Raw genomic sequence first — 26,631 nt, forward strand, 5'->3', positions numbered from 1 at the left:
GTGGCACAGGTCTCCTCCTCCTCAGCTACAGGAGCAGCTCAGCTTTGGGATAGTCTGACCCCCTGCAGACCTCTGGGTCTTGCTCGGGTCCATCTCCACCCATGGGTGCCCACCAAAGCAGCCAAACCTCCGCAGCCACCCAAGCACGGCCAGGCAATGCACAGCAGCATGAGGCACATGAGGCCTGACTGTCAAGCCACCTAAATTTTCAGGCAAAAAAAATGAGCTGCAGTTTCCCTGAGCTGCAGAATATGCTCCTGGAAAGGCAAGCAACTGTTTGTGCCTCCTGGTGAATCCATTATCTGGCTTCATCAGGGGGAACAAGGGCAACTCCAACCTGCCTTCACATTAACCAAGCATGACAGAGCTGTGCAAGTTCACCACCCGCAGAACTGCCACCAGGCACTTGAACAATGAATCCCAAGGAAGGGACTTTTTCTGGTCAGAAAGCTCTAGGGAATACACACACTGAGGTTCCCATCACTGCCAGACCTTTCATCTCTGGTGTATTTGGTTTGTGTGGCAAGGTTTTGGTAGTAGCAGGGGCTTGGGAAGGGGGCTACAGTGAGAAGCTCCCAGAAGGTTCCCATTTGTCTGATAGAGCCAATGCCAGAAAAGATGGAGCCACTGCTGGCCAAGGCTTGGCCTGTCAGTGACAGGTAGTGTCTGTGGGATAACAGATTTAAGGGGGAGAAAAAAAAACCCTGCACAACTTCAGTTGAAGAGTGGAATGAGGGTGAGAGCAACAACCCTATAGATCCCACGACCAATGCAGAAGGAGGAGGAGCTGCTCCAGGCATGGGAACAGAGATTCCCCTGCAGCCCCTGGTGCAGCCCCTGGTGAGGCAGCTGTGCCTCAGGGAGGTCCATGGGGGAGCAGAGATCCACCCCCAGCCCGTGCAGGACCCCGTGTCAGGGCAGGTGGGTGCCCACAGGAGGCTGTGAGCCCGTGGGAAGCCTGTGCTGGAACAGGCTCCTGGCAGGATCTGTGCTCCCATGGAGAGAGGAGCCCAGAGCAGAGCAGGGTTGCGGGCAGGACTTGTGACCTGTGGGGCACCCGCTGGAGCAGGCTGTTCCTGAAGGACTGTGCCCCAAAAATCAGGAGTGGCAAGCAAAAAATCAGCCTGGAAAGAAGGGAAGGAAAGGATGTTTTTAGATTTGGGTTTGTCATGATCCTGCTCTGATTTGACTGGTACCAAATTAATTTCTGCACGTTAAGATTCTTTTGCCCAGGCCGGCAATTGGTGAGTGATCTCGCCCCGTGCTGATCTCGATCCACGAGCCCCTCGTTATATTCCCCCTCCCCTGCCAAGCTGCGGAGGGAGCACCTGGGGCCCAGCCAGGGTCAGCCCGAGACGAGGCGGCATGACCCGGGCAGGGGGTCCGGGAAGGGGACCCCCAGCTGTGAAGCGGGACCCTCCCAAGCGCCTGGCAGGTTCCCCTGCAGGGCACCCGCCGGGGCCGCCGGGCACGGCCCCTTTCCCTCAGGGAGGGTACTGCCCGAGCCGCGCGCGGCCGCCATGACACCGCCGCGGGGCCGGGGCGGGGCCGCCCTGTGGCATCACGTGCGCGGCCCCGCCCCCACCGCGGCGGCGTCACAGTGGCGCGTTCGGCCGCCCCGGCCCGCGCGTGACGTCGGCGCGTCCCGCGGTCCCGGCGGCGGGGCCGGAGGGAGGGGCAGGTGGCGGGGGGCAGAGCGGAGCGGGGCCGAGCGGAGCTGAGCCGAGCGGCGCGGGCCGGCCCGGCGGGTGAGTCCCCGCGCCGCCGCGGGCGGGCCCGAGCCGGAGCGGTCGCGGGGAGACGGTGGAGGCGGTGGCATTGGCCACCAAAGGCCGCTCCGACAGCGCCCCCTGTGCGGCCGCCTGGGGCCGGAGCGGCGCCGCCTCCCCTCGCCCCTCCGCCGCCGGTGGTGTGCGGACCGAACTGGAGGGGTCGCCGCGGCCTCCTCGCGCGGGTGAGTGCCTTGGACTAGGGGTTGGCTGCGCTGGGCTGAGCCGAGCGAGGGGCAGGCGCCCGGCGGCAGAGCCCTGCCCGGTATTGTTTTGGCGTGGGGAGGGCGGGGGGTGTCGCCGCCGCCGCCCCGCCCGCGGGGTCACGTGCCGGGTGTCGGGGCCGCGGCGGCGCAGCCCGGCCGGGCGCCCTTCCCCAGGCACCCGCGGAGAGGCCGGGAGAGAGAGCCGGCACCTCCGGCGGAGCAGCCCGGTCTCTCCTGCCGGGCCAGGCCCCCTTCCGCGGAGCCGTGCCCCTGCAGGAGGCGGCGCCCCGACGCCGGTGCGGAGCGAGGTGCGCGCAGAGTGCCGGCCCGGGCCCGGACTTAGGCTGGACTCGATGGTCCCGGAGGTGTTTTCCAACCGAATTGATTCGGTGGTTCTGTGAGTCGAGGGTTTCGTTGTGCTGGGCAGTAAAATAGGTCAGGAGCATTAGCCGTGGCGGCGTCACGCGTGGCGGAATCCCGTGGCCGAGCGGGCGCAGCACTCTAAATCCCAGGGCGATGTGCAGCGCTTTAGTGTGTGCGGCTTCGCCCGTGCGGGTGCCCGCCCGGCCGGCGGCTGCCGCCCGCGGAGCGGAGCGGAGCACCCCGACAGAAGTAACGAAGTGTTCCTAATGGAAGCGCTTTTGTTTCTTTGTGCGTGCCGGCCTCGGCTCAAATGTTTGCATTGCATCCCTTGGGAATGTTGAAAGGGGACGTGAAATGTGAAAACGGGTCCCGCTTTTGGCGCGGTACATGTTACCGCCACTGAAAAATTGGTGTAAAATATTAACTAAATGCGAGGGGTTTGTACGAGCAAGACGATCGGAATGGTGAAATAGTTAAACTGAAACTGGGAGGGGGGGTTCATCTTAGTATAGCTTTTCAGTGATATGCCTGAGAAACGCCGTAGGTTTTGTCACTGGTGTGTAATATGTAGTTATATATTAGCAATTACAAGGAGGGGTATGGAGCAGAGCTTTATAACGTTTTGCTTCTGTCATGTTTGTAATGGTAAAAATCCAGTCCTTCTTGCTTTGTTAGCTGCTGCATCTGGACGGTGGGCTACTTAAAAATAGATTTTGAAGCATCTCTAAAAATGCGGTACCTAAAATTACAGTGTGTAATAGTATTGAAGACATGGTGAAACCTGAATCTTCATTTGGTAATTTTGAATGAATCTTAAATATTGAATATTTTTGCAAGAACTTGTTTTATAGTGTTGTGTGGTTAATACTGTAGTTGCTTTCCAAGTCTGTTGAAGAGCCAGCTGTTTAAATTGCTGTAATACAAAATCTGTAGTGAGTGAAAGAAAAAGTTTGTTCTTGTTTCCTTCAAAATATATTGCATCAATTTAGATGTAATTGAATTGTCATTTATTTAAAGAGCTGGAACTGCAGTATTTTTATAGTCTATTGAGCCTCTGGAAAAGTCCTCATATTGAAATTGATTTTTTTTCCTCTCTTCTGTGCATGTTAATCAAGTCTCTCTATATATATACACAGAGAGATGTCCCTGTACTTATTTGAGTTTCTGAAGCATTGGTAACTTAAGATGAACCAGTTTCTGCTTAATTTTTTGCACACTTTTGCTTTTGAGTGAAAAATTAACATTTTTCTTTGTTAAATAGATTGAAATAGGATATGTGCTCAAAATTCAAGATCAGTGCTTCACTTGTAGCATAGGGAACAACCTCATTTTCGATACATGTAGCATTTTAATACTGAAATGGCTGACTGTTCTGCACTTGACTATTCTTCAGTTCCAAGTGTGCATATAAATGTTGGGGGTTAACCAATATGCAGTAGCCAGTGATTAGGAATGACAGACAACTTGAAGCCTCATCACTATCATCAATTCCTGAGAATATTCTAAGTTTAAGAAACAGATACAAAAAAGTAAGCAAGCACAGGAAACAATGAGGTTATTTATCTGTTGTGCTATTCAGTGCCAGGGACAGTTTTAAACCTAAGACTCTGTACCTTGAGCTGGTATTGACAGTAGCAGACCGTCAGACCAGGAGAGTGATTTTTCCTAGTAAATAAAACAGCCACCTTCTTTCTTCCCACATTGTCTGGCTCATGGTTACTTGTGGGGAAGGGCAGAATTCATGGGATCTTCTTCCCCTCCTACCCCCCAGCTGAGTTACAAATTAGGGAGCTTGATGGAAAAAAAATCCAAGTATTTAATAACAGAAAAGCATTTAGTCTTGTGAATTAATACTGTAATTCTTCTGAGTTTTCAAGGGGGGAAATGATGAATTTGTGATTGCTGTTTTAAAATAATCTGTATGGAGTTGCAGTATTTCTAGACTTGTCATTTGAAGTAGAACTCATATAATAGTCTTTAGCTGGAGTTTGTTGAATTCACCAGTGTTGCACTTGTGTGTTTTTAAAAAGCTAAGATTTTACTAACAGAGGAAGCTTAAGACTGTAGGGAACTCTTCCATCAATATATAGGAGCTGGCTTACTAAATATGTATGCTTCTGGTTTGGTTGGGTTGGTTTTTTTGTTTGTTGTAATTGTTGGTGGTTTTTTCCCCAAAGGAATAAGGGTGGAAAAATTGTGCTGGACCTGATAATTCACCGGGTCTCATAATTTAACAGGCACACTTGACTGAACTAACAAGAAATGGTTTAATTCCATCTTGGCCTACTAAAAGCTTAACATTTTTCTTAAGGAGAACCTGAAGTCATTTTGAGAGATGGGTCTGGTAGGAAGTCCACCACTTCAAACTTTTAAAGCAGGGAAGAAGCGGACATAACTTCTCAATAAGCATCCTGAAACACTTTCAAGCAGACAAAGAGAACAGTTCTATGCTGGCTGAGCCTCAGTTTGGATGGGGATGGTCCTGATCAGTGACACTGTCCTTCTGTCTGTTGCATCTCTAAAGTTTCAACTTCAGTATGTGATAGGACGCAGGGGTTTAGGAAGGGATACCTACAGGTTGCAGATAGTGTGACTCCTCATACTACAGGAAAAAGTAAAATAATTGCTAAGTACAGAACACAGCCCTTACTCAGGTGACTTCAAAGGAGGAGTCTTCATCCAAGAAGGAGCACGTGTGTAACCACAAGTTTTTGTCAGTCCATCCAGTAGAATTTTCAAGACCGGCTTATTAAATAAGAAGCAATGTCATGAAATGTAGAGATTACATGATGTCAGTGTGTGAACTAGTTCTTTTCAAGAGCTTTGCAGCAGTTGTGAAGTTACCTTATCACAATCCTATAATTATGCCTTCCTTAGATTCTTCTAGATATAATTACATATCTTGAACATGTATGCATTTTTATTTCCTAGGAAATCTCTCAGAATTGACCCAGCCTTTTTCTGCCATCTTCACATAGCATTTGGTTTTATGATGTGCTACCTCTAGTAGTGGATTATGAGAGGCAGTAGATAAAAGACTTCAGATGATACCTATCGAAGTAACAGAAAGCCAGCTCCCAAGATGAAGGACTGAATACCACACCCAGAGCATCAAGCTTGTTGCAGCTGTCTCTTTGATCATAGAAAACATAGTATCTTGTCTCACTGGATTAGCAGAGCCACAATTTTTAACGCGATTGCTGTTCTTGGTTTCAGATTAATGTGTCAAGTAAAGAAAGCTGCTAGAACTGTAAGGGGAGAAAAGGTGTGGATAGGCTTGTTAATTTTTGCATTTTTCCTTCGGAGCTCATTCTAAAAATAGCTGTACAGAATGTTACATGGACCTAAGCTATAAAGAAAACAACATATTTGAGTAATGCTGCGTGCACTGAAGTCATCTGAACACTGATACTATTAATGACAAATGTTCGATCATTTGATGAAGGACTATAGCACAGAACACTATAATGCTCCATGTTCTTTCAGGGACTTATTACTTCATGACTTTACTCAACTCTTACGTGTCTGCTCTGCATTGTATTTATGCTAAAATGATTCTTTCCTTGAACAAATTGAAAACAAAGAGGTGACATTCTCAGGTCTGCTTCAAATCATTCCTATATATAATGTTTTGCAGCAACTGGAAACTGTAGTGCAAGATGTTTGAGAATCATCCAGAAAGCTATAGATCAGAAGGAAGAGGTGATTCTGTGGCTCATCAGTCTTTTTACAGAGGATTCACTGAAAGTGGTTCTCTTTGGTCAAGACTTTCCTGTTTAGGTTGTGAGAATGCAAGAGTGGCAGTTTCCCTTCCCTTTCTGAGTTTGCAATTCCTACTTCCCTGCTGTAGGAACTTTCTAGGTGTTTGTTAGGCACTTTGTGATTATTACATGTTTGTGAAATTACTTGGTTCAGATTCTGCTTGATGGCATACACCAAATATATTGCAACAGGCATTATCTGCTAGCCTGAAGAGGGGTCTATTACCTGTGAGGTGTGGAGGCTGAGTTGCATCCTTGTCCTCTTTTTTAGAGATCATATGCACTCTTTTCATTGTTAAACCCTGGAGCCCATCAGGACATTTTAAAGAAATAGAGGAAGGTCCTAATTAATTTTTGCCGTTGTTTGTTTACCTTGGTAAGTATCAAATGTAGGCCACAGAGTTTGTTTATTAGCTGGTAGGAGAACATACAAATGTAGATTTATAAAGAAGAAAGTGCAGAATGGTTCTGAGGTTCATTAAGTGGATGCAATGATCACTGTAAAAGAGGATGAGGATTCAAGGCTCTAAGCCTTGAAATATGAAGAGGCAAATTTCTGCTTAAAATATGGAGAAGACCTCGGGGAAATCAGTTGTTCATGTGCACTGCTTTTTCCTCAAGTATCTGATACTAGTCTGTCAGGACAGGCATGACACATGGCTAGATAGTCCTTTGGAATAGTATGGTACAGATAGTTTTATAAAAAGCTTTAGGAAGCCACTATAACTTTCTAAATTTACTATATATAAGGGATCATTTATTAGAGGTAAATTTGCATAAACATAACTTGCGCCCAACTTTGGTCTTGTTTCTCCTTTTGTGTTACTCCTTTTGTGAGGTCAGTGTATGGAAATGACCAATTAACTTAGTATAGTCAAAAATAATTGCCTTTTATAATGCTTAAAAAAACATGATTTGTTTAAGCCAGACATCAAAATAAAAACTGTGGATCAAAATTGATGGTTACAAAAAATGAAACAGAAGTCGAACGACAGTTTAATTGAAAGTAACATGCATCAAGTAAATAAAAGCATAGTAATTTCCTTTCTGTAACAGAACCATGGCATTGTACTTTGCTTGCTTGTGCCTCTGGACAAGATGGTAATGGTGGTATTATTTGCTTTCTGTTAGTTTGCAGAGAAGCTGAAACACTGTAGTGTACCACTGAGCAGGACAAGTCAGGAATGAGCCAGCCTTGGGAAGGAGGACCTGCCATCCTAGCTGGAGACATCTGAAGAGAGGACGTTTCAGTCTTGTGGCATGCTTCAGTAGAAATTATTCAGAAAAAGTAAGCTGTTGTTTTGTTAATCAACTTAAACATGTCAGCTCCTTGATAGACTCTAATTGCTTAGTAGCAGGTGGAATTTGACTGGAATTTGAAGTGGTTTTTTGTGAATTCACATTTTCTTCCATTAGAGTCCAAGAAGGCCTGGGGTCTTTCATGTAGTTGTTACTTATCACAATCTCTTCCATGCTTCATGTATTGATGAAGGCTCCATAGAACTTAACTGTGTTATTTAATATTAAAAGTAAAAAAATACAAGAGGGTGGATCTCGCAGATTTTGGACTGATTCTGTCTCAGTTGGTTTTAGGCTGGTTTTATCTTAAAATGCAAAGTTCAGCTTCTTATTGTTCCCTTATTTATACCTGAACTGAGGATCTAAATACTTAAAATAAAATTATTTTTAGAATTATTCCTTGAATTTAGTTAATTTTTAGTCAAGTAGTCAGTAGTATTATTTTTCCATGATGCCAGGAGTGTCTCAAAGGAAACCCAGTCCTCCAACAAATAGAGCTTTCTTATTTGATAAGAGTTCTGATATAAAGCCTATTTTGATTCGACCTTATTATAAAATATTACTTTTAATTTCAGGAAAAATACTGTGTGGTCAGTTTTGTTAAAATCGTAATACTATGAAGTTACAGTGGAAGTGCTTCCACAGCCATAATGTAGCAGAATAGCAGTCCGAGATGTTTGTCCTCAGTTCTGAAGGATTACCTCTTCAGTAAAAACCTATGTGTACGTCCTCCCATCAGCTTATAAACAAACTGAATTTTTTTAAATTAAAAAGGTAAATTAAAAAAAAAGATTAATTAGCATCATGATTTAAAAACAAAAAGTGAGACAGCATCAGTGTAGTTGATGTAAATCTTTGAGTGCATAATTGTCCTGCATTCTGAGCACATGCAACTGCAGTTGTGCTTATTGTATCAGGGTTTTATGTTCCTGGGTAGCACTTTCAGAGATAAGGGTTTGCTCCTCCAGCTCTATTCACTTTATAAGTAACATTTTCCTTAGAGTCATTAAAAATAAAATAGGAATTTCAAGAAAAAGCATTTACTCCTTTTCATATCCTGCATTATTATCTTGATCTAGTAAGGAATCAAAGATCCTTCAAATTAATGGATGACCTACTGAGCACAATTCAAATGTTACCATTTTTTGCTTTCAGTGAGCAGGTGAGAACTTTTAATTCTTCACTTAGTTTACCTCAGGGTAAACTCTCTTTAGTTTAGCTCACAGTATCACAATTTGGTTTGTCAAAATGCATTGCCTTTTTAATCCCTGCATTGCATTTTAATCACCTCCAAAATCTTAGTTATGATAGGTGACTTGTTTAGAAGTTACTTACCTACAGGGTGTTTTCATCTTTTCTTTGACTCTGAAAAGGGTAATTTTATAAAGGCTACTCAGGGAGAAGCATCCTTTTGTAAAATTATATCATGGAAGTAACAATCTCTTCTGTGCTTTTTGCACTGTACTGTCTCGTTGTGGGGGCACTTGAAAATTAAGATTCTTTACCTCAGCAGCCATGGTTAGCACAAAATAATTAATAAATGGATTTCTCTTTTAGCTCTTGTGTTGTGAAATGATAGTTGGGTTGTGTTTGTGGGTATTCTGAAATGTCAATAGACTTTCTTCTCCCCTTTTTCTAATAAGTTTCTTGGTATAAACCTCTACATTTGCTGTAAAAATCTGTTGCAAAATACAGGCTCAGAAGTGTGAGGCTTGAAAAAGCAACTTGTTCACAACATTGTTAGAATGGATCTCACAGATGTGTGCTGTGCAGTAAAATCACAGTTGCCAGCTGGTAGGTAATGCTGTGTCTATATCTGGCATGCTGATTTAAGAACTGTTATACAGATTGGTCATTAATCTCAGAAAAAGAAATTCAGATATGAAACTGAAACATAGGTGAATACAATTTTGTGCTACTTTAGGAAAACGTATTTGAGCTGTAGAGCTTTTAAAAGAATTATATGATAAAAAAAGGATTAAAGAGGTATTGGTCTTTCAAGAGGAAATTTTAGTGATAGAAGGGAACAGACTGCATAGAGAAAAACATTCTAAGTAAACAGCACATGACATATTATTGTAAAGATAAGTATAGATAATGGAGCACAATTTCTTTTTTAATCCCAGCATATATTTATAAAATTTTTTAAACAGTGGAAGCTTTTACAGTAATACTAGGCATTTTCTCTTGAGGTAACACATTTTGTTAGAAATGTGTATCCCATTAGAGCAGGCTGTCCAGGGAGCCTGTGCTATTTCCATCCTTGCAGGTTTCAAAAAGACTCAGATAGACAAAGCCACAGCTGGTCTAATCTAGTATTGGTGTTGGTGCCATGTGGAGCAGGAGACTGGACTAGGTGACCCCCCAAAGGTCCCTTTTGGCCCACATGCTTGTCGTAGTTTTGCATGAACTATTCCTAGCTGCCCGTACAACAAAGACTACTTTCATTGAAAGGCTATTTTGTTGAATATCAGTCTTGAAGTTTCTTGGGGATTTTAAATTTAAAAAGACACCTTTTTAGGCCCCATTCCCCAAAGCTCATTCTCCTCCCTCATTTGGTATCTGGTATTTGGTTTTGATTGTTACTAAATAAAAGGAAAATTACCATAAAACGACCATGAAAGATTGCCATGGCAAAAATGTAGTTGAGAAGGCATTTGCATATTTAGGCTAGAATTTTTCAACTACTTAAATCCTACATGATGCCAAAGTGATGCAGCTTTGCATTCCCCCCATTCTCTTAGAGTTACAAATTCATCTTTAATAACAGAAATAAGATATGGCCAGAGAAGGTAAAGGCAATGACTTCACAAGCCAGTCAAGTCAGAGTTGTGTGTCTTCTGCAATACTCTGCTGCTTCTGCTGGTCTGCAGCGATTCCTTTTGAGAGGCACTGGCACTTATCAGGGAGTTCATTTGATGTTTAAGAAAAAGGAATCCAATGTATCTTTTCAAAAGGCTGCCTCAGTTTTCAAATCTGGTTCTTTCTGCAGCCCTGGGGTTGTTCTGAGCTCTCTTTGAGGGTGGTATACTATCATGCATGGAAATTAAGAAACACAGTTGGGGAGTTCTTCAGCTGGGTGCTGCTGTCAGGCATATTTTTTATTGTGTAAACCTAGTCCAAGATACTGTTCAGGAAGTCCCTCAATCAAACAGATCTCTTTTCTGTAGTCTGAAGAGAGATTGTTTAAGTTCAATTTGCAGCCACATCGCCTCTTGAGGAAAGAACCATAATTTCTTTCCATTTCCTGAGGAGGCACTGAAGTAACTGGTTGGCTAAAGGTTCATTAATCAACTTTACTTCAGGGAATTAACAGAAGAAATTCCAAAATTTGTTTTCTAACTTGGTATATTAACATGTTAGTTAAACAGTTTAAAGGTTGGTGATCAGCAAAAGAAATCTTCCCAGTACTCAATGTAGTCTGTCACCTTAGGAAACAGTAACTTACCTTAATTTGAAGTAAACATCTCATTGTGTGGATGTTGAGGTGAAATGTGATGTGAGGTGCTAGTTTAAGTTGACATAATAAACTGATTTAAATTTCTTTGATCCTCTGCAGGATGGCTGGCTGTGGTGAAATAGATCATTCGATCAACATGCTTCCCACAAACAGGAAGACAAATGAGTCATGTACCAATGCAGCACCTTCCCTGCAAGTCCCTGAATGTGCTATCTGCCTGCAAACTTGTGTCCATCCAGTAAGTCTGCCCTGTAAACATGTTTTCTGCTATCTATGTGTTAAGGGAGCTTCTTGGCTTGGGAAACGATGTGCACTCTGCCGGCAGGAGATTCCTGAGGATTTTCTTGACAAGCCAACCTTATTGTCACCCGAAGAACTCAAGGCAGCGAGCAGAGGCAATGGAGAATATGCTTGGTACTATGAAGGTAGAAATGGCTGGTGGCAGTATGATGAACGTACCAGCAGAGAGCTGGAGGATGCCTTTTCCAAGGGTAAAAAGAGCACTGAAATGCTAATTGCTGGTTTTTTATACGTAGCAGACCTTGAAAATATGGTTCAGTATAGGAGAAATGAGCACGGACGTCGCAGAAAAATAAAACGGGACATAATAGATATACCAAAGAAGGGAGTGGCTGGGCTGAGGCTGGACTGTGACACCAACACTGTCAACCTGGCACGAGAAAGCTCCGCCGACGGTGCGGACAGCACACTGACTCCAGGGGCTGCAGCTGTGCAGCCTCTAGCAGCCATTTCTGTGAGGCCCCTACCAGCACTAGATGGTCAGCTCGGGAGCCCTTCAACTCCCTCACCTGATGCAAGCAATTCTCTAGAGAACTCTTTTGCCCACTTGCAAATAAATGGAGACAGTATGGCTGAAAGGAGTCACAGGGGAGAGGGAGAAGAAGACCACGAATCATCATCTTCTGGTAGGGTGCCAGCCCCCGACACCTCTGTTGAGGAGACCGAATCGGATGCCAGCAGCGACAGCGAGGATGTGTCTGCCCACCTTCAGCAACGCCCATCCTCTGCTCAGCAGAGACACTTGAATGCTGGTGCAAGCCAGGCAGGAGCAGATAGACCAGGGGCAGGGGGTGGGGTGGCAAACACAAGTGTAAGATCTAGAAGGCCAGATGGACAGTGCACAGTCACTGAAGTTTAAATCTAGAGCCATGCAAAAAAAAAAATACTCAGTTGTAATTTTCTGTAAATTTTCTGTCCGCATTGGCATTGCACTCAAACCTAGCAGCGTGTTTGGTGGGAGGGGTGAAGGGGAGAAAGCAGATTTGGCCTGTTTTAACTTAAGTCTCTTAACATGTCTCAGCTGGAATACTCTAACTATAAGAAACTGGGTTGTCCTGTAAATGGTTTGAAAGCTGTTTAGCAATGCCCAGTTTTCTTGAAAATGTCTTGTGTTTATTTTGTAGCATTTTCCCCTTGAAGATTCCCCTTTTTGGCCAATGTATAGCTACTGTACAACTTGAATTGTCTTCATTATCTGACTGTTGCGTTAAGTGTCTTACTACTTTCTGCATGGATTGATGTACGAAAAGAACTCTAAAGCTATGTGGAATCAGGCAAGGTTTTGGGTGTGAGCAGGATGCTTAATTTAATGTGAGAAAATAGATGTGAGTTTGGAGTTAAAATGTGTTTTTACTAGACAAGAGCACTCATTTACCTTCTTTCAATGGAAATGTAAAAATGCTTTTAACTTGTGTTGCAAATCCTTAACTTTACACTCTCCATGGCTTCTTCACTGGCTTTGCCATCTAGTCCTTGTAGTTTTTGTTTTTTGAGATCTTTCTTGATCTGTCTTGTTTTTGTTACAAAATTTATAATTTAATAAAACTACATTTTATCAGTAACAATCTCATATGTTTCCAGTTTAATTGAACTTCACTGTAGGAATTTCAGAGAAAAATATCATAAAACAGCTTTCTGTGTTTACCAAAAGTGAGGACCAGTTCTGAGTGGCATCCTGACGTTCTTGCATCCTTGACTGACAGTCTCTCAAACACAATGGTGTAGGAGTATCGTCTTTTACTGAAAAATCATGAGTTGCAAGCTGAATACTCACACAGACATCTGAAGAGCTGATTAACTCACTTCACTGTTGATGGCAGGCAGAAGTGTCACACATAGCTTTATTTTAACAGCAAAGATGTTGAAATAAAAGAGTGTAAGTTATCAAAGTTGACCCTATAACAAAGGACATGGATATTAAGGATTACAGTGCTGTTCATCTTTCATAGCAAAACTGGTGACAGCACAGAAAGGGTCATTTTGTGCTTGTATTAGCAGTATAGGAGCTGTATTTCTACTGACTTCTGAATGTTAGAAGCCAGATCTTGAGAAACACGGCTTGTCTTTTATCTCTCTGCCAGTTCTTTTCTTGCACATTTTTTCAGATTGAGAAACAACACCAGTTGATTCTGGACTGTCTTTAAAATAAAGCTAATTAAACTCCAATTGTTAGTACATCTCAGAATAGAATGGGACAATAGCTGAATACATAGGTACTACTGATCTTAAGACAAAGGCTGCTTTAAGCAAACAACCATTTGAAGGGAATGAAAAGGGCTGACTTTTAAAAACGTTAGATTTAAACTTCTATAATGTTCTTAGTGTAATGATGGATGACATGTCTGATCTTGGACAAAGCAGTGCCCCACCTCCTCTGCCTACAGGTGAGATCAGTGGGTCAGGAAAATGCAGACGAGATTGGGATGGGATAAGGAAGATTTCCTTCATTCTCAGCTAGGAATAGATGCTCTTGATCACAGATTTTTCACTATCATATTCCAGTCCCATAAGGAAATAATCCAATTACTTGGGCTTCAGGAAGGAAACTGGATGGAATGCTTTTTTCTCTTAGTTGCTAGCTGTCTTATTTCTCTGATTTGAGTTAGTATACAGTGGCTCTAACCAAAGTTTGCCTTTGTGCTGCAAAAGTCTTCACTAAGAACACTTCAGGTTTGTGCGCACACTTCATGTGAGAGTAAAGCAAGAAACAAAACAGAGGAACATAACTCACTATATGCTTAATTTTACAATTTGCAGCCCAAACTGTCAACAAATAATTCTATCAGTGATTATCCTTGGGGTTTTTGACCCTAGTAGAGTTCAGTTCAGCCCCTCACCCATGATGCTGCTTTTGGCTCCTGCTGGCTGACTGCAGCTGTGAAACACTAAAATTTGTTGAAGTCAGGCTGGTGAGAGCTTAATAGCCAACCATCAGAGTAGCACATGCACTCCCTAGATCAAGCTAGGGAAAAGTAGTAACTGATAATTCTCATCTTATATTTAAACCATTACTTTCAGTAGGAAATGTGTTCTCTGTCTATTTTAGCAAAACCACAGCCACACTGCATTATGTGGTTGACTGTAACTCCATGCACTAAGTGATTTTCAACTTGTACAGCATAGCCAGAGAAATGCACAGTGGAGCAAAAGGGAAAATGAAAAAGGAAATTTAAATACTATAAAATCTACAGCATCTCCTCATTTCCAGAACAGATAACCACAGATAAAAGAATCCTATTTCATGGCTAAAAAAATATAAATCAGATAGGGAACCAAGCATTCAGCAAGAACACCTTGCTTATCTAGATTGACCATCTGGTAAATATATTTCTGTCAGCATCAAATAAGATAGAAGTATTTGTACTGCTAAAAGTGATCTCCAGTATCCAACCTTTACAAGCTTGGTACAGGATTCACTCCCATTAAACCCTTGGGTTGTCCCAGTACACAGAGGAAAAATAAGACAGACATTTCACAATGTAATAGGAAACTTAGTTTGCTGAGGAGGAAGCTGGCAAATGAGCCCCTAGGAAGTACAAAAGCTGGCATGCTATTTAATTAGGAGACTGGGACTATCAATTTTGATGTTTCTAATTTATTTTGCGCATTTAGTGCTTGTTTGTTTTTAAGCCATTTCAGAAGGGGAAAAAAAACTGAGATGAAGCTTGACATCTTTAATAATTGTACAGAAAATACAAACATTTATCAACTACAAATACTTAAAAGTATTTGTCACTTTAAGATGATAAGAAATTATTCGTGAAAGAAAGCATTCAGCTTTCAAATGGGTAAAATGGGATTCCATTTCATCTCAGTCTGGAACTCTCATTCTAGCACTCATGGTAATTTAGCTAGGCTGGTTTTTGTATGAAGGACTCTTCTTACTTCTAGAAGAAAATAAACCAGCAAATATGGTATCAGATGACTCACAAAAACCTTGATCAAAACCTGTAATGATCTTCAGAATGTCCTGTACCTATGCTTGGTATATTTATGATACCAACAAAATGGGTTTCCATAACCTTCTCTGAAACTGTTCTGAGTGTGTCTTGGTATGTACTAGTTAATTATTTATCCTGTTTTCTTAAAAGCAAACATTGGCCTTTGATACAAATCAGAGAGGGTGGCTGGGGAAATACATTTGCTGAAATGAGAATTAAGCTCATTGTCTATAAATCAAAATGGAAAGAGATCCCCCACAGGTGTACTTACCATTCACTAACTGCCAGCATAGATCTGGTTCAAAATGGGAAAGAAACCAGATTCTGCCTTTGTCCTACAGTTTCTTCCCTATCATATTTCTATAATCCAGTACACAGAATACACTTAGAAGTGTAATACAGTAAAGAAAAAAAGATTCAAGGGTCTTACTCAGGTTCTAAGTAATTTTCACAGTAATTTTAAAAACAGTAACAGTATTAGTACTGGCACATTGATCCTTGCTAAAAGCAAAGACATAACCAGTTGCCCTTTGAAACATAAATTTTCTGACTCACAACAACTTTATGTGCTATTACTTCAAAAAGCTGGATGAATACAGACTGGAGTGTGCCTTGATGGTTCAGTGATGCTGCAGTCTGGAATCCCTCGCAAGTCTTAAGAAACTTCAGGAAAAGCAGAGCAGCTTCACTACTAAACAGTCAAGTGCTGCCTGATTATACTAAAGCTTTCACATTTGTGAAGTAACAGGTTTGAAGATCTTTAGGGCATGGGAAAGTATCCAGCTACACAGAAGTAACAAGTGGGCTACTGGATAAAAAGGAGCTGGGAGGAGAAAGGCACAAAAAACACACTACTTTCTTCTTCATGTTCTCATTTCTGTCTCTTCTCTAACCTGAAAGGAAAAATTGAACTTTATTTTGGGGGAAGAGAGATTCCAAATCTTCCATTAGTGTTTCAGATATTAAGGCAAAGGTGCAGGATCAACACAGTGGAGGCAAGCTCCTTATCTTCTCTGAGATGCCAACTCAAAACACATCCCTTTCCTCAGCATTCCCCTTGGCTGCTTCAGGCTATATTCATTGCTGTGAAAACCATACAGTAAAACATCCCCAGCAGATCACAGAAGCTCTCAAAACCTGCAGAATCTTAACAGGCAATCCATGCCTAATTCCCAGTATTGATTTGTCCCCAAGTCCTCAAACATACGTAGTTACCTCGCTGTCTAAAACTCAGGGCTCCTGCCACACTGTAGAAATTGTAACATGTATTTTCATCCAAGATACTGCTTTCTTTTCTTAAGGGAGCTTGTTCCATGACCTCAAGCTAGTTATGCCTGGTCAGAGCAAGAATGCATGGCAGTGGCACACAGCCCAGAGCTTCCTTCTTTACATGCCCCCACAGAGTGCTTAGGTCCTTGGCTCAGATCTCAGTCCCCGCTGGATTTAGAGACAAGTGCATCCTAACCAACAGTACAGGAAACTCTCAGTCACAGATATGTCTGTATGTTTCTGCTCTCACAGATGTTTATTTTTAAAGCAGGCATTCTGTGTCAGTTGCTAATTTCTAAAGGGAAAACTTTCCCCACTGAGTTATCCAATCACTTGCATAGTCCCTGGCATGAAGTGAAGACTGAGTTCCAAACCTTCTAGCCAGCCCAAATATACCCTACCAGTAAAAAATGCATTGAAGAAAGACATAGACATATCCACTCGCATCTTACCAGAATGCTGAAGTACATCACTGAGTCACCTAAGGACAAGCCATTTCAGGGCATGATGCATCATGGCCTTCCAAGATTTCAACTAGGTTCTGTGTAAAGAACCAGGGCAGCAGCTTTGCATAGGTATAGGATATGGGAATGTGCAGATGCATGTGTGGGTAGTTGATTCCTTGAGCAGTGAGAAGACACCAAAATACATTTAAAAACCTGAATCAGTGATAGTGAATGAGTGCTAGAAACTTCTCACTAACTCAAAGCTTCTCCTGTAAAAGCACCATTAAAATTGAAGGATACTTTCTCAGCAATTACACAAAGAGCTAACTAGAATGAAAAAAATAAAAACTATCATCCCACGAGTAATCATTTTTTCCAAGCTGTTTAAAGACACTGGTCTCATGCTGGGGAACTCATCTTTTGCAGCTTTAGATGCATCTGTTCCGTAAATTAATCAACCTCGGAACTTTCAAGTGATTGATTTTCATACTAGTTAAAAAAAAAAGCAAATGAAACACCAAATAACATAATCTTCATCCTCATTCCAAATGAATTATAGTCCTATTTTCAGTACAGTATTTACCTTTACATACTAATTTCACTAATCTCGATTCAGTGGGTGATTAGGACAGTAGAGAATCTCCCCGGGATTTCTCTGTGGTTGCACACCAAATATTCCTGCCTGACATAAATGGCAGGAATATTAATGCCATTTTAAATGGACAAGTCCTTAAACGATTCAGTTTAATGGCTGCTTTACTGAAAGCTTTGTTTGCAAAAAAGGTCAAGCCCATTTCCCACACATAAACCATCATTTATGTTTCGGTCTTCTAACCAATGCCTGCAAATTGGCAGGCCCACCCCATACAGTTCCAAAAATGTCCTTCTCTGTCCTTAGGGCAGCTTCCAGCGGGAGCTCTCTCCCTGCTGTCACCACCTTTTTCACAGCCCGAATCACAGCGGCCGGACCCTCTGTGTACTGTCCCAGCCAGGCCCGGGCCTCTGCCAAGGCTGCGCTTTGGTCTGAGGAGCGCAGCGTGTCCTGGGCGAGCCCCATGCTCAGCGCTCTCTCGGGGTCCACCCGCACAGCCCCGCCCAGCAGCTGCAGGGCTGCCCCGCTGCCCACCATCCGCACCAGCCGGGCAGCTCCTCCCCAGCCTGGCACCAGGCCCATGTGCTTGTGGACGAACCGAATTTCACTTCCAGGCGTCATCAACCTGTCAATGAAAAACACACAGAGGTCAATCCACGCACCGCCTTCTGTTTTCAGCTCCATGGCCCTTAATTTTCTATTTTCTCCTCTCCTCTGCTTCCAAAGGCTGATGCAACTTGACAGCGTGCTCATTACAGCTAGAGCTGGAGTATCTTAATTTTTACATCACATGGTGCCATAACTGCAGCTTTTGGCCCGTCTTAAAATTAGATACATATGCTGCTACAAGTAAAGATTCTTAGTGTTCATACCGATACCTCTAAGTCAGTTCTAAAAAGTGTTGAAAACACTGATCCGCAGGGGACATGTTACATTTATTCACAGTGCAGCATTGCCCTGCTAAGTCATGCCTAAACCAAGAGGGCATTGGGTAAATCGCACACAAACTAATGAACAAAACAATTCTCCAGAGGATGGATGTGGTCTTAAGTACTGACATAAACTGGGGAGGTTGTCAGCACCGTGGTGATTACAGCACGGGTGGGGGCTTTTTTATCCTGTATTTTAGAGATCCATGTGAGTTTGATTTCTAATTGCTCATTACAGAGAGACAAATCAGGATAGATGCTCAACTCATGGCTCACAACGCACAATAGAATTGCTTTCTATTTATGCTTGCAATGTGTAATAGAATTGCTCCCCTCGACAAGTAACATTCCTCTTTCCAAAGATGTCACATCTTTCTTTCTGTGCTGCTTTTCTACAGCTTCTCACCTCCTTTACCTAAGAACTCATCCTAGGAGCTAATTAAGCTATCTCCCCAGAGGAGCTCTGCTGCAGCAGATTGTTCTGTCTTCACACAGTGGTCACACTGACAAATGTTAGGATAGCGGAAAAAACCTCTAGAAATAGAACACAAACCTCTAGAAATAGAAACACATAGAAAAGAAACAGACCAGTACTTGCTCTTTCTCAAAGTGATGTTCAGCAGTGTGGTTGCTTGCTGCTGATTGTAAGGCAAAAGATGGGAATTACACTTGTGAAGTAATTTAGCTTCTACTTCAAGCACTAATTGGCTTTTTGAAGACAAATCTTCTAATACTGGGGCCTATACACAAGTCTGTTTCCTAGGCTTGCAGTTTTCCGTAGTGAAAATACCGACATGAGCAGCTTTGAAAGGGGAAATAAAAGGAAAATCTTTAAAAATGCAACTACTTCTAGGAACTCACTGTTCTCACATCTGATTAGTTATTGTTAATTGTAAGTGTTGCCTTATTCTTAACGAGAGCACTATCAGCATTCATGCCACACTGTACTGCATCAGAATTGAAGAGCTTACGCTTTATCCCAGATCCAGCACAATGCACAAAGCAACAGCTGACGGGCCAGATTGCATGAAAGCCTTTTTGTAGAGATAGCAGGGGAAGGTTGTGTGACAAAAGGAAGAAAGCAGAGCATTGCAGGGGAGGAAAGGCTTTAAGCTAACATTATCAAGTGCTTCCCAGACCCAGCAAATCCCAGGGAACTCAGGTCTCTTCTCTCAAAAGAATGATTCTGCAATATTCCAGAACTCTTTTACTGGCTCAGCTTACTCTGCAATTTGCTCATACCCAGTGTCTCACTGGAAAAGCAATAATGAAAACATTATTAAGGGTTTAATTCTAGCTGTGCCGAGTGAGGCACTAGAAAAGAAAGGGTCATAGACAGCCGGGCATCTGATGCTAAACAACCTGTAGGCAGTCTCACAGGACAGCCACCACAGGTCAGGGAGGCCACGCTGCACTTGTGTATTTGATCTGAGAGTGTTTCAGACAATGTTTAGTATGTGGCAAGGGCTCTGTTTCCCTGCAGAGTCTTCACCCTCCTCAGAGAAAATGGAACCAAACACAATGAAAGGAAAGTAAACCACTGGCAGCTTAACTCACAAGAGGGACTGCAAGGTTGCACCTTCCAGAACTTCACTGGGATTCGCCCCTTCCCACAATGCTCCTTTGAACAAGCTCCAAAGAAAATACTGAGATAAGTGGTAGTCATATTGCACTGCCTTCAGGCTTAAGAAAGGTATCTTTGGTTTTTCAGACTTTTCCACTATGAATCCTCTCCTGAAGTCACACCATTTCTTACAGAAACCACCCATCATACTCTCTATAAGATTTATCACTCATTTGCTGTCTCCATGCCCCAGGAAGCAATGGAGACCTGAGCTCATGTCTGAAGAAGTGGAACCAGCTGCCAAGCCAGCCTGGGATCAGCCTCTGAATACCACCAGCTGCAGCCTCGCATACATATTTCCCTTTTTATTGTATGAAAGAATTGAGTCTACCTTCTGAGACATGACAGATCTGATCTCCCATTAAAAGAATTTATGTAAGAAAAAGTACATCAAGCATTACTTAACATAAAGAGGCAGACAGGAAAAAACTGGAAAGACCAAAGTACTATTGCTGAGCTGCTTATACCTTATTCATCTAGTACTGGCCCTGCCTGAGACAGAGTAGTAGATGAACACAAAATTACCCCTGATTCCAACAGTATTTCTGTTCTTGTCTTTCATGGGTAAGGAATTAAAATCTGGGTCCCCTGTACCACAGGGGAAGGTCATATTGCTAGACTCCTACACATATGCCTTCCCTGCCTTAATAAAGAAAATCTGTTACATGACAGTACTGAAAAAATATTTATTCAATGTAATTAATGTACAAAATGACAGAAGACCTCATAGTAAGCAGGGGAACATCCTTCAGAAATGTGAAGGGTAGCAAAATCCTCACAATATAAATTGGAAATAAGAGGTTAAGGTAATATAAGCCTCAAAATGCAGCTGAAGCCTTGAGAACCTTTTATTTCTATGTTATGAACATTACAACCCCCCTAGGAAGAAAGCACAGTCACCATGGGCCACATCCAATTTTGTGTTAGTCATCTAAAGCAAACGAGCTACAGCAAATGTTCCTGCTGTACATTTTAAAATGTTCTCAGCTGCGCTAAATGTTACAAATCCTCCCCCTTTGATCTGAGGATTCTTCCATTCTGTGACATCTCATTGAACCCACAAACAACTGACTGTCACATTGCATCTCATCACATCACTGGCAATGCACGTGACAAGAAACCTTGTTTGTTATTAACATTGCAGCCTAACAAACCCCACCCTTATATGCAGTACACATGCTCCCCTATAAAGCAGCACTTGCTGTGAGCTAACAGCTATGCTTCCTTTTGCTTAAGTACTTCCCAGCTACCTGAAGCCAGAGCATATACCATAAAAGCTAAAAATGCAAACAAAAATATACTTTCTCAATTTTCATACCTGCTCATTATAAATACTAATGTTAATCAGCTTTTCCAATGGGTATAACCAGTTCCTTGGCAGAACAAAGATATATATTAAGATTTGTGCTGGCCCTTACCTCATAATTTCCTGGACTTTGAGGTTTGAATTATAGTCAGCATTTTGACAAGGCAAAGGCACTAATCAAGCTTACTAGGGAGGGACAGATACCACCCTCTATTTTATGCTTTTTAAAAGCTCCTACAACTATGCTTTTGAAAGCCATTATAGGGGGAAAAAAATCTAAAACATTATGTGTGTTGTCAGCAACCTGAATTTTGTTCCCGTTCCCTGTTTGACTCCCAGTGTCACATAAGGACACAGCTCCTGATTTCTGATCCTCTCCTTTTAGTTGGCGTGAGACTGGCACACCATGGAGGGAGGCAGCTGGCATCACACAGTGCTGCAGTACCTGGTTCCCAGCTATGGCTGTACCCAGACACGGCAGCCAGAACTGCAGGAGATGACTTTTATCTTCCCCACAAAAACTTTGGCATCCTGCTCTCAAACCACCAATATTAATATAAATGATAAACAGAGCTTACGTCTTTGGGTGACAGTAAGTTCCCTCACCAAATCCACTACCTTCTACAAATTTCAGTAACGCCTATCTGTGAGGTGACTGAAACAACACAAAGTGGAAACTTCTCCAAAGACAAGAGTCAAAGGCCTTGGGATACAATTAAAAGACATCCATGATTTTAGCAGGCTGTAAAGCAAGAGTTACAGAAATAATAATTAATCTTCAAGGAGAACTACATATTTTCAAGACAGAGATGCAGGACACCCGGATAGATAAAAAGCAATGTCTATGGTCAGCCACACACCCACTTGGGCACAGGGAGATGGGGAGTGTGGGTTATGGTCAGTTCATCACACGTTGTTTTGGCCTCTGCTCAGGGAGAAGAGTCCTTCCTCTGCTCCAGTGTGGGGCCTCTCACACAGAGACATTTCTCTGCAAACTTCTCCAGTGTGATTCACTCTTCCACAGCGTGCTGTCCTTCAAGAACAGCCTGTTCCAGTGTCGGTCCACAAGTCCTACCAGGAAATCTGCTCCAGTACGGGCTCCTCTCTCCACAGGTGTACAGCTCCCTGCAGGACCCTGCTCAAGCATGGGCCTCCCACAGGTTCACAGCCCTCTCTTGGGCATTCACCTGTTCTGGTGTGGGTCATCTCCAGGGGCTGCAGGTGGATCTTTGTATCTCCATGGTCCTCCATGGGCTGCAGGGGCACAGCTGCCTCACCATGGTCTGCAGGGAAATCTCAACTCTGGCGCCTGAAGCTCCTTCTGTCCTCGTCCTCCACTGACCTTGGTGTCTGCAGGGCTGTTACTCTGACATGTTCTCACCCTGCTCTTCTCTGGCCAGAATTACAACGGCACAGTACCTTTTCTCTCCTTTTCAGATGTGCTATCACAGAAGCATTATTATCATTCCTACTGGCTCAACCTTGGCCAGCAGCATGTCCATCTTGGAGCCAGCTGGCATTGGCTCTACCCAACATGGGGGAACCTTCTGGCAGCTTCTCACAGAAGTTATACCCACTGCTACCCCTGTACCTCCCCTGCTACCAAAACCTGGCCATACAAACCTGAAACACCACCCAAACCACAGTCACAACGATTGCAGGCACAGGAAAAGAGAGCTGTTAAAGAAAGGAAGTTTCTGGGAAAATGGTAACGGAAGGAAGGAAGGTTATCAAGAGTCAAATACTTGTTTTAACCAGCAAAGAACAGAAGAACAAAGTTGATGTACAATGCTGCCATATACCTTGCCCAACATGTATGCCTTTCTAACACACTCATCAATACAGCATCAGCTTAATTAACTCTTTTTAAATTAAGTAACAGCAGTGTTATGCTGACACATGGCCAAAAGAGCTTTTTAAAATACACACTGCTGGATAGTGCAAGTTCAAGAGTTTGTTGAGAGGTCAGGTATGACATTATCTGCAGATGGTGTTTATCATGCAAACTGAACTTCCTTTGCCAGGTCGACATGAAAATTTAATGACCTTGCTGGCAAGTGGACAAAAGCTCATGTGTTTCTGGTTTAGGATTTTGTTAACTTTTCTTGGTGAGTGCCACCAGGACAATTCGCAACAGCAGCAGCTCTCACAGGCATGCTGGACCTTAAGTGAGCAAGAAAACCAGTCCATTGTCCACTTCTTCCCCGTTTTCCAGTGGCAGCTTCTCAACACTAAAAATATAATCCCTGTCCCACCACTTCACAAGCAAACTGCACCTCATAATCTCGCTCCATTGTCCTCAGCATCACAGCCGACAGATAGAGCAGATCCCAGTATTGATGGTGAGTTCCTGAAGCAAGTGAATGGGACTCAGGCAGCAGAGTTACACAGGTACTATCTGTGATCTGATCTTACTTTTCTTGCTGAGGCATACAAAATCCAACAAAAATAAAGTGCTGCTCTTACACACAAAGTGCTGCTGAACATACGCGGTGATGGTATGTTTTTAGTCAACTAAACTGTTACAATACATTAAAACAAAGCAAGAGAGAGCTGCAATTGTTGAATTTGTAGCACCAGAGCAAGAAATAAAATACCTGTTCTTTTATCTGTTCAGCAAAAGCCTTGATTTTGGATTAAAAAGAAGTCCTTTATTTCAGGTTGGTTCAATGCACCACATAAATCAAGTAATCTTTTCTAGGCTGCATTCTAAGCTTCTTAAATAGGGACAAGAAAAGCAGCTTTAAAGTGAATGGCTGAAATGCAATAAATGTTCAGATAAGGCAGAAATGGATAGTTGGATGTGAAAGCAATTCCATAAGAGAGAAACATCACCTTTGCTGTAAACGCACCCAAATAATTCTGTAGCTTCAGCTCCTTGGCTTGGGCAAGGACACTAAGGGATCATGCCACAGGCAAGGGGCAGCTCTGAAAGCTGGACCATAAGGAGCAATTATCTGGGACTGCAAATGCTGTTAGCCTGAGGTTTGGGCAAAGATAATCTCTTAAGCAGTCAAGCACTGTGGAACTTCACACTACTTTGAACAGTTCATGTAGCACATACCAAGTGGTTTGGAATCCTCCAAGCTCACTGCCTGCTCCCCATTTTCTTTAGCATGGCATGTGGATTTGCAAGGTTTAACTTGTACCTCATGCTCAACCCACTTCCAGTATCTGTATTCTAAATCTCAGAGTCAGAAAGATATACCAGATATCATGCACTTTCCCACTAATATGTCTGATACCTGTTCTCCCCACCATGGAAAGACATATTAAAGCATGTGTGAGAAACTACAGAACTTCCTTAGCAATAAGATACAAATTCTTCAGGCAGAATGTTCCTTGGCAATTGCTGCAAAACTAATCCCTACCTTCTCCTGAATGTTTAACAACGAAAGTAATTCCTGAGTAAAACCTTGAAAACACAACCTGAATATGAACTACTGCCTTGATATTTTCACAAAGCCACAGAGAGCCTGAAATGACTAAAGGTAAGGCTGCAGTCTGTGCCTGCAGAGACCTGACCTGGAAACCTAAACACTAACAAGTTAATTACATGACAACATTGTGTTCTGGTAGTGACAATTTGTCTTGTGCAAGCCTTATTCAACATTCCAATACATAAGCCTTCCACAGTTATTACAGAAACTCATCTTAAAACAACAAATGTATGAACCAGTCATTTTTGCAGTAGAAATGAATTTTGAAGCAGCAAGGTACTGTGGGAAGAATATTCTGCAGAAGAAATATGCAGTACTATACCAAAATAATTTAGCCAGTCAGCGAAGTTGCTGATTAGCAGCTTCCAGTTCTTACTTCAGTTTTCATGACAGATGTTTTTAGAATTAGACCCTTAAGAATAAGATAGTCTCCTCTAAAAAGCAAACTGAGACTAATTAATCCCTCTCTGCCTATCCAGTGCAGTGTCTCGGCAGTCTTTTTCTCACTACATCATCAAACAACTACCTAGATACTCTGTAAGTAGATTATCTACACAAAATGGCTACAGATTTTTCTGAAAGCCATCTTACTACACCCTCTATCACCAAAAAACCCCACTCTAGTTCTCTAAAAATGTTAAGAAGTGGATTCATCCTGAGAAGATTTAGTCATCATTTCACTTATCTTTCAATCTCACTTGATTAATTGAATAGGCTTTAAAGAACTAAAAAGACACAGATTAAACATTTAATCAACAACTCTTTGCTAATTCTGTTTAGCAGATTTTTTGGACTGAAGCAATGCAGTGAACATTGGCAAGCCATAACTGTTATATGCTTTCCTAACACAGCTTGCTAGTATTAATTCCCTCTGTATCTCTCCCGTATCTTCTTTCTCACTGAGAGCTTCTCATGTTCCTGCCCTATGCAGAGAAATAATAAGGCAATTAGACATTGCTGCAGTTGCTACTTCAGACCCGTGACAGCACAAAGTGAGACTTCCAAAGTGAAAATACTGTAAAACAGATAAAAGTAAGGATTTGTGCTACATGCTTGAGGTGATGGTCTATGGCATAAAAGCAAATCCCCCCAAATGTTTGCTCTTTTTGAAAATCCTTTAGTCAGATATTTACTTGACACATGACTAAATGGTAACTACTACAGAACATGAAAATGAAGACAAAATAGTTTAAAGATAGTCTGGGGGAACTGCATGCCTTGTGCTTATCTTAGATACAGTTGCTAAAAGATGCTTTGCAATTCCAGGTTTCAATAGGCTAAAAGAAGACTGTGCACATTAATAATCTTACTGTTTATCATCTTTAATCTATAAACTTTTCTACAAGAAAGAAATGGAAAGAAGTAGGTCCAGCTCCTATTTTAACAAGGCCATCAGAAAGCCACCTCTTGCAAATCCTTTCAGTGATTTAAAAACACTCCACCAATTAAAATCACTAAACAGTATACCTTCTTTATTTGAGGTTTAAATAAATTAAAATTATACTCAAGAAGCAAAACAAAAGAAAAATATCCTACCAGGCCTCCCAAGCACAGAGTGTTCTAGTCACACTTTAAATCACAGTGTCAAAGGAGTAGGCTTGATGCCATCCTAAGAAATTTCACTAACACAAAAGCTTGCCATTCTCACAGCTCTTCTCAAATTGTTTTACAGAGACTATATGGACTTTTATTTATAGTTACTGAATTATTTTGTAATACTCTTAGTGGAACCATTTTAGCCCTACTCAACACAAAAGCTAAGAATCAAACTTTACACAAAGTAGCCGAGAAAAATCTTTCATGTCTCCCTAGCACATATTGCCTTTTCCCCCTATCTTTGCTGTCCTCCAGTCAGATTTTCCAATGCATTTTATGGAAGCCTAAGGATCAGGGTAAAAATCAGATCAAGTAAATAGACTCCTAATT

At 42.3% G+C, this 26,631-nt stretch overlaps 2 protein-coding genes across 9 annotated transcripts in view; one reads left to right on the forward strand and one right to left on the reverse strand.

Annotated features, from left to right (window-relative positions):
* The first annotated feature begins 1,598 nt into the window (after positions 1-1,598).
* Positions 1,599-12,723, forward strand: RNF146 (ring finger protein 146). 7 transcript variants are annotated; one of them, XM_063389965.1, is made up of 4 exons: positions 2,074-2,283; positions 6,371-6,475; positions 7,231-7,387; positions 10,958-12,723. In XM_063389965.1, the coding sequence occupies exon 4, from the start codon at positions 10,959-10,961 to the stop codon at positions 12,015-12,017; it is 1,059 nt and encodes a 352-aa protein (XP_063246035.1). In that variant the 5' UTR covers positions 2,074-2,283; positions 6,371-6,475; positions 7,231-7,387; position 10,958; the 3' UTR covers positions 12,018-12,723. The 7 variants fall into 7 exon arrangements, with proteins under 7 accessions (XP_063246034.1, XP_063246036.1, XP_063246031.1 ...); XM_063389964.1 differs by lacking the exons at positions 2,074-2,283; positions 6,371-6,475 and adding an exon at positions 1,599-1,748; XM_063389961.1 differs by lacking the exons at positions 2,074-2,283; positions 6,371-6,475 and adding an exon at positions 1,621-1,954.
* Positions 12,724-17,341: 4,618 nt separating this feature from the next.
* ECHDC1 (ethylmalonyl-CoA decarboxylase 1) overlaps positions 17,342-26,631 on the reverse strand; it is a 43,437-nt gene continuing 34,147 nt past the window's right edge. For both annotated transcript variants that reach the window (XM_063389960.1, XM_063389959.1), the window contains exon 6: positions 17,342-18,031. In XM_063389960.1, coding sequence (XP_063246030.1) covers positions 17,626-18,031 — 406 coding nt within the window. In that variant the 3' untranslated portion in view covers positions 17,342-17,625. The remainder of the gene's footprint in view (positions 18,032-26,631) is intronic.

This window comes from Prinia subflava, chromosome 2 (genome assembly GCF_021018805.1).
Source record: "Prinia subflava isolate CZ2003 ecotype Zambia chromosome 2, Cam_Psub_1.2, whole genome shotgun sequence".
Lineage (NCBI taxonomy): Eukaryota > Metazoa > Chordata > Aves > Passeriformes > Cisticolidae > Prinia > Prinia subflava.